This window comes from Nerophis ophidion, linkage group LG02 (genome assembly GCF_033978795.1).
Source record: "Nerophis ophidion isolate RoL-2023_Sa linkage group LG02, RoL_Noph_v1.0, whole genome shotgun sequence".
Lineage (NCBI taxonomy): Eukaryota > Metazoa > Chordata > Actinopteri > Syngnathiformes > Syngnathidae > Nerophis > Nerophis ophidion.
In genome coordinates this window covers 17,087,155-17,095,724 of record NC_084612.1, presented here as the reverse complement: position 1 = coordinate 17,095,724, position 8,570 = coordinate 17,087,155, and the positions used below count along the sequence as shown (strand labels likewise).

General features: G+C 38.5%; 1 protein-coding gene and 1 long non-coding RNA gene across 4 annotated transcripts in view; one reads left to right on the top strand and one right to left on the bottom strand.

Moving 5' to 3' along the window:
• The window catches only part of trpm7 (transient receptor potential cation channel, subfamily M, member 7), a 133,765-nt gene that overhangs the window by 100,877 nt on the left and 24,318 nt on the right, over window positions 1–8,570 (top strand). For all 3 annotated transcript variants that reach the window (XM_061878201.1, XM_061878191.1, XM_061878182.1), the window contains 2 exons: window positions 5,957–6,240; window positions 6,374–6,456. In XM_061878201.1, the coding sequence (XP_061734185.1) occupies window positions 5,957–6,240; window positions 6,374–6,456 (367 nt within the window). The remainder of the gene's footprint in view (window positions 1–5,956; window positions 6,241–6,373; window positions 6,457–8,570) is intronic.
• Window positions 1–8,570, bottom strand: part of LOC133537260 (uncharacterized) — a 33,384-nt gene that overhangs the window by 18,816 nt on the left and 5,998 nt on the right. The window lies entirely within an intron of this gene.

Below are 8,570 nucleotides of genomic sequence, written 5' to 3'. Positions count from 1 at the left end.
TACACATCAACAGAAATATTGCAAGCCTTTTATTATTTTAATATTGCTGATTATGGCATACAGCTTAAGAAAACTCAAAAACCCTTTCTCAAAAAATTTGAATATTTCCTCAGACCAAGTAAAAAAAAAAAAGATTCATAACAGCAAAAAAAAATCAAACATTTGAAAATGTAAATTAATGCACTCAGTACTTGGTTGGGAATCCTTTTGCACGGATTACTGCATCAATACGGCGTGGCATGGAGGCAATCGGCCTGTGGCATTGCTGAGGTGTTATGGATGCCCAGGATGCTTCAATAGCGGCCTTCAGCTCATTTGCATTATTGGGTCTGGTGTCTTTCAGTTTCTTCTTCACAATAACCCACACATTCTCCATGAGGTTCAGGTCAGGGGAGTTAGCAGGCCAATGGAGGACAGTAATTCCATGATCAGTACACCAGTTACTGGTGGTTTTGGCACTGTGGACAGGTGCCAGATCATGCTGGAAAATGAAGTCATCATCTCCATAGAGCTTTTCAACAGATACAGCTTCAATAGCCGTATTCCCATAGTCAATCCACTCCTGAACTCTAGACAACGGAAGTTCCCTCAGTCAGCAATGCTTTGGGGAGCCATGTCAGCTGCTGGTTTTGGTCCACTGTGTTTCATCAAGTCCAGAGTCAATGCAGCTGTGTACATGCTTCCATCTGTTGTAAACCTCCATGGAGATGATGATTTAATTTTCCAGCATGATCTGGCACCTGCTCACAGTGCCAAAACCAGCAGTAACTGGTGTACTGACCATGACATTACTGTCCTCAATTGGCCTGCCAACTCTCCTAACCTAAACCCCATAGAGAATTTGTGGGGTATTGTGAAGAAGAAGCTGAAAGACACCAGACCCAATAATGCAAATGAGCTGAAGGCCGCTATTGAAGCATCTTGGGCATCCATAACACCTCAGCAATGCCACAGGCCGGTTGCCTCCATGCCACGCCGCATTGATGCAGTAATCCATGCAAAAGGATTCCCAACCAAGTACTGAGTGCATTAATTGACATTTTCAAATGTCTGATTTTGTTTTGCTGTTATAAATATTTTTTTTTACTTGGTCTGAGGAAAAATTCAAATTTTTTTAATATAGGATTTTTGAGTTTTCTTAAGCTGTATGCCATAATCAGCAATATTGAAATAATAAAAGGCTTGTTTTAGTTGATGTGTAATGAATACAGAATGTATGGCATTTTCATGTTTTTAGTTGCATTACGGAAAATAAAGTACTTTATCACAAAATTCTAATTTTCTGAGACAGTCCTGTGTGTGTGTGTGTGTGTGCGTGTGTGTGTGTGTGTGCGCGTGCGCGCGTATATATATGTGTGTGTGAATATATATATTTATATGTGTGTGTGTATACATATATATGTATATATGTGTATATATATATCTATATATATGTGTGTGTGTGTATATATGTATATATATATATATATATATATATATATATATATATATATATATATATATATATATATATATATATATATATATATATATATATATATACAAACCCCGTTTCCATATGAGTTGGGAAACTGTGTTAGACGTAAATATAAACGGAATACAATGTTTTCCAAATCCTTTTCAACCCATATTCAGTTGAATGCACTACAAAGACAAGATATTTGATGTTCAAACTCATAAACTTTTTTTTTTTTTTTTTTTTGCAAAAAATAATTAACTTAGAATTTCATGGCTGCAACATGTGCCAAAGTAGTTGGGAAAGGGCATGTTCACCACTGCGTTACATCACCTTTTCTTTTAACAACACTCAATAAACGTTTAAGAACTGAGGAAACTTTCTTGAAGCTTTGAAAGTGGAAGTCTTTCCCATTCTTGTTTTATGTAGAGCTTCAGTCTAACAGTCCGAGGTCTCCGCTGTTGTATTTTACGCTTCATATTGCGCCATACATTTTCGATGGGAGACAGGTCTGGACTGCAGGCGGGCCAGGAAAGAACCCACACACTTTTACGCAGCCACGCTGTTGTAACACGTGCTGAATGTGGCTTGGCATTGTCTTGCTGATATAAGCAGGGGCGTCCATTAATATGACGGGGCTTAGATGGCAGCATATGTTGTTCCAAAACTTGTATGTACCTTTCAGCATTAATGGTGCCTTCACAGATGTGTAAGTTACCCATGCCATGGGCACTAATGCACCCCCATACCATCACAGATGCGGGCTTTTGAACTTTGCATCGATAACAGTCTGGATGGTTCGCTTCGCCTTTGGTCCGGATGACACGATGTCGAATATTTCCAAAAACAATTTAAAAAGTGGACTCGTCAAACCACACAACACTTTTCCACTTTGCATCAGTCCATCTTAGATGATCTTGGGCCCAGAGAAGCCGGCGGCGTTTCTGGATGTTGTTTATAAATGGCTTTCGCTTTGCATAGTATAACTTTAACTTACAATTACAGATGTAGCGACGAACTGTATTTAGTGACAGTGGTTTTCTGAAGTGTTCCTGAGCCCATGTGGTTATATCCTTTAGAGATTGATGTCGATTTTTGATACAGTGCCGTCCGAGGGATCGAACTTTAACGAACCTCAACTTTATCAGTGTTTATTGCCACCTTTCCAAACTTCTTTGTCATGTGTTGCTGGCATCAAATTCTAAAGTTAATGATTATTTGCGCAAAAAAAAAGATGTTTATCAGTTTGTACAACAAATATGTTGTCTTTGTAGCATATTTAACTGCATATGGGTTGAAAAGGATTTGCAAATCATTGCATCCCGTTTATCTAACACATTTTCCCAACTGGGGCTTAACGGTGGCAGAGCGGCTAGTGCGTCTGCCTCACAATACGAAAGTCCTGCAGTCCTGGGTTCAATCCCAGGCTCGGGATCTTTCTGTGTGGCGTTTGCATGTTCTCCCCGTGAATGCGTTGGTTCCCTCTGGGTACTCCGGCTTCCTCCCACTTCCAAAGACATGCACCTGGGGATAGGTTGATTGGCAACACTAAAAATTGGCCCTAGTATGGGAATGTGAGTGTGAATGTTGTCTGTCAATCTGTGTTGGCCCTGCGATAAGGTGGCGACTTGTTCAGGGTGTACGCCGCCTTCCACCCGATTGTAGCTGAGCTAGGCGCCAGTATGTACGTATGTGTATATATACATATATATGTATGTGTGTGTGTGTGTGTATGTATATATATATATATATATATATATATGTGTGTGTGTGTGTGCGTGTGTATTAGGGTTGTACGATATACCGCGATATATATATAATAAAGTACCGCGATAATAATTGATTTAAATCGGTACTATACTGAATTTGAAAAGTACTGATACCTTTCTTATACATATTATACATACCGGTGACTATAGAGCCGAGGTGCATGATGTTGAGCATCAAAACGCACCCACAGAGTGCATACAAGCAATAACATCTTAGAGAGGAAGAATGGCAAAAAAACGACGATTGAACTGGTTATTACAGAGAGTGCTTAAAGCTCAATATGGAGGTATTTGGGCTTCAAAACAAACGGTAAAGGTCATGCTTTAAACAGGGAAGCGGCGTGCTTCAAGTGTTGCTTTCAAACATGCCTAGCCAAATATAGCTATTAGTATTACCACCTTTGCTTCAAACTAAGGTAATCATTTAAATATGTAACATTCAGATCTGTACAAGAGTTATAAAAAGTGACCGGTAATAATGTAGTTGTTACCTGTCCTGCTATTTGGCGCCGGTGCAGACTGTCGTCAAGAAGCACAGGGCAGACGTACCCTTCAAGGTCTGTTTTCGTCGGGGGTTACCCTTAACTTTACAATGGGTCTGCTCAGCTGCGCTTTCCGGTCAGAATTCGAGGCTGCCGAATTATGACATTCTGCTTGCTTTATTATCTCCCTCTCTTTACTTGTCCACTCACTCACTGACGTCAATATTATGTTAATAAAACTTTGTACTATATTCTAATCTATTTCTTGATTATGAAAAATTGTAAATTGATGTGTAACAAGACAAACACGGTGTGTTTAATGCCCTTTATTTTCAATTTTAACTTTATAAAATTGTTCTTTGAGGGCAATAGGAAATGTACTGTATTGTAAGATTTTATGTTAAAATAAAGCCAAAATTGACATTTTTTCATAGTTCCCTTTATTTAGAAAAATATCAACGTAACGATATATATTATGGTACTGGTACCAAATTATTGGTATTGGAACAACCCTAGTGTGTATGTATGTATAGAAAGCTTTTGGATTATTTTTTGACCAATCCTTTTGACAATATTGGTGCGGTTCAGCTAAATTTGTTGGTTTTCTGACATGGACTTGTATCTTCAGCATTGTCCACATGTTTAAGTCAGGATTTTGGGAAGGCCATTCTAAAACCTTAATTCTAGCCTGATTTAGCCATTCCTTTACCACTTTTGACGTGTGTTTGGGGTCATTGTCTTGTTGGAACATACAACTGCGCCCAAGACCCAACCTCCGGGCTGAGGATTTTAGGTTGTCCTGAAGAATTTGGAAGGAATCCTCCCCTTTCATTGTCCCATTTACATTTACCAGTGCCATTGGCAGCAAAACAGACCCAGAGCATAATACTACACCTCCACCATGCTTGACGGTAGGATTGGTGTTCCTGGGATTAAAGGCCTCACCTTGTCTCCTCCAGACATATTGCTGGGTATTGTGGCCAAACAGCTCCATTTTTGTTTTATCTGTCCGCAGAAGTTTCCTCCAGAACGTCCTATCTGTGTCCATGTGATGTCAGATGAAACAAAAATTGAGCTGTTTGGAGTGGTCAAAAATTCATAATATATAAGTAAAATAATGTAATATATAACTAATGTACAACTTTAGGCGCGGCATGGCACAGTGGGTAGAGCGGCCGTGCCAGAAACCTGAGAGTTGCAGGTTCGCTTCCCACCTATTGACATCCAAATCGCTGCCGTTGTGTCCTTGGGCAGGACACTTCACCCTTGAATGATAACTGAATGATGGGTGATGGTCGGAGGGGCTGTAGGCGCAAACTGGCAGCCACGCTTCCGTCAGTCTACCCCCCAGGGCAGCTTTGGCTACATATGTAGCTTACCACCACCAGGTGTGAATGAATGATGGGTTCCCACTTCTCTGTGAGCGCTTTGAGTATCTAACAATAGAAAAGTCCGATATAAATCTAATCCATTAATATTATTGTTATTAATAATATCTCTGCTTACATGTTCAGTATTGAATTGCAACTTTGCTTGTCAATACTTTCTTTATGCATTTTATTTGTTTTAGTTGTGTATACTTTTCAGTGAATACTTTCCAGATGCATTGTAGTGTAGGCAGTGACGACAATTCTGTAGATTCTCCCGGAATGTTTAAAACCACACATCGTTAGTCCATTGCTTTCTTTGGACTCATATTGAGTTAGCCAAACTAGACAAATCCTGTAAAAAGGCTAGAATACAAAAAACACCAAGTAACAATTAGCACATTAGCTTTTGTACACTGAGACAAGGTTCATACAACAAAGCATTTTTCTATTTGTCTGTGGTTTGTAAATCTATAGGTTTGTATAACGAGAGGTTCATAAATGGAGGTTCTACTGAATTATTATTCACGTAGCAATAAATAGTAATAAATAATAGCCAGTCGCAATCTCGCGTACTAGTGTTTAGCAATCATCTGTAAGGAAGTGGCTGGTGCTACAATGGAGCTCACTGCAGTGCTTTATATGTGATTCTGCTTCTCCTCTTACATTTTTCTCTTTAAACTCTTTTGCTATTGCACTAAAAGCAAAAAATGGCAGATTTGATGCCAGCTTTTTGTTAGTTTTTGTGTGCCTTTAAAGGGATACTTTTCTTAAATTTTACTATTTTTAGAACATTTTCTGTATCATATTGAGTATCCTGTTGGTCACTCTACATCATTTTGTATTATGTAATCAATGTTCTTAATAAATATTTCATGTCAGGGGAGCCAGTGACCGTGTACCGCCTGGAGGAGAGCTCCCCCAACACCATTAACAACAGTATGTCTTCCTGGGCCCAGCGCGGCCTCTGTGCAAAAATTGAGTTTCTGAGCAAGGAGGAGATGGGTGGCGGCCTGAGACGGGCCCTCAAAGTCCTCTGCACCTGGTCCGAGTATGACATTCTCAAACCGGGACACCTGTACATTGTCAAGTCTTTCCTCCCTGGGGTGGTCCAGACCTGGCAGAGCATTTACAAGGATGACACTGTGTTGCATCTTTGTCTCAGGGTATGTAACACACACACACGCACGCACACACGCGCACAAACACACATACACACACACACCCTGCAAATTAAATGTGCGCCTTTTTTTTTTTTTTTTTTTTAAACATGGATGATTGTTGTCCCAATCCAATCAGGAAATACAACAGCAGAGAGCGGCTCAGAAGTTGACGGTCGCCTTCAACCAGATTAGACCCAAGACTATTCCTTACTCACCGAGGTAAACGCATGATCACAACGGTTTGTGCTTTGATTTCTTTTAGGGGGGTAGAAACTAAAGCTAACAATGCTTCATAACACAAGAATGAATACTGACTTCAAACTCAAAGCCAGACCAGGGAAAACAGTATTGTGAAACAAATCGTATTGATTAGGAATGTGTCGATCAAAAGCCACTAACCAGTCTCATCTATTTTCTGTGAAAAAGTGATAGTAATTGCCATTCACAAACACCAATTTCTTCCTCTACATTTAGCGGCTAGCAGCTAAATGTAGTACTCCATAAACAGTGTGAATGAGCTCTCCGAAGCTAATTATAATCACCTCCGTTACGGCTGATTGAATTTCTTATGATCTTAAGTATCATTATCAAGTATTATTATCACTGGAAGACGAGGCTAAACACTATTACACACGAGAACAAGCTTGGAGCACGCATTTTAATAGTAAGCTAATATATACGCTCTCTTAAAACACCACCAAGAAATCGGTTTTTAGCAAACTTTAAAAAGTGTAGATGAAGCGCATTAGAGCAGATAGTAAACAGCTATTAAAACAAAAATAATAACTATATTAATTAGAAGAGTCGAGAGAGAAGATAATGTACCAACAGCTGTTGGTTTGTCAGCATTGTGACTGCCAGCACACATGTTAGAGGACGTCAGATCGATACCAAGAGTAGTATCAGTATATGATTGTATGAATATTAGATAATATTTTAAGCTTTTGCTAATTTTTTGTAGACCATAGACATTGTTCTGCTCAAACAATTGTAAGGAATACAAGAGAATAAGGAACTAGTTTAAATGTTGTGGTGATATTGTTAAACTGTCAATAGCACTCACCATAAATACATAGAAAAATATACAGTTAATACATGTAATCAGCACTTAATACATATGTTTTGGCTTTGCCCATCCTTGTGCAGTTATTGGAATTACATTTTTATACTTTGTCTTTGGCAATCGGCGAAATGATCGAACCGAATCCTCTAAGCGGACTATTTGGGGTAGCACCTCTGTCGTCTTCTCTTAGCAAATCGAAAAAGAATCTTGTAGGATTTGTTACTTTATTGGCAAGAAGATTATTTTTGCTATATTAGAAGGTATAACAGCACATGGCAAACAGGACAAGATTAGGCTTACACTGAATGGCTGTTCTGTGAAGTTTCAAGAAGTATGGGGTGGTTTCATAAAATGTGTAAAAGAGACCTATCTCAAATTGAACCCCGAGCCTTTTGTTCGTCCGCTTTTGTGTATTGCTACACTGTGTTGGGGACATTTAAGAGTGCAGCTGTCTGTGGCTTCATGTCAATATTTGCCTGTACTTTTTTGCACTGTTGTTTATTTACATAGAATAGATTAGAATATATCTTTATTGTCATTGTACATTGTACAACGAAATTGCAAGCAAACTTATTTAGTGGAAATTCATAATGACACATAAAAAAACATAAGAACATGGTACTAAGATAAATACATAAAATATATAAAATACCAAGCACACAGCCCACATGCACAGTCATTCTATTTTTTATGCCTTAATTGTGTTCAGAGAGACTATTGCTCCCGGGTAAAAAGGTGTTCTTGAACCTGTTTGTCCGGCACTTTATTGTCCTGTATATCCTGCCCGAGTTCAAAAAATGTATGTCCGGGGTGAGATGGTTCCCTTATGTTTTGGGCCTTTTTGAGGCACATATACAGTACATGGCAAAAGTTTGGACACACCTTCTCATTTCAATGTGTGGTCTTTATTTTTATGACTGTTTACATTGTAGATTGTCAATGAAGGCATCAAAACTATAAATGAACACATGTGGAGTGAAAATTCATCGAGAGAATGCCAAGGGTGTGCAAAACAGTAATCAGAGCAAAGGGTGGCTATTTTAAAGAAACTACAATAGAAAACATGTTTTCAGTTATTTCACCTTTTTTTGTTAAGTACATAACTCCACAGGTGTTCATTAATAGTTTTGATGCCTTCAGTGACAATCTACAATGTAAATAGTCATGAAAATGAAAAAAAAACACATTGAATGAGAAGGTGTGTCTAAACTTTTGGTGTGTGTGTATATATATATATATATATATGTATATATATATATATATATATATA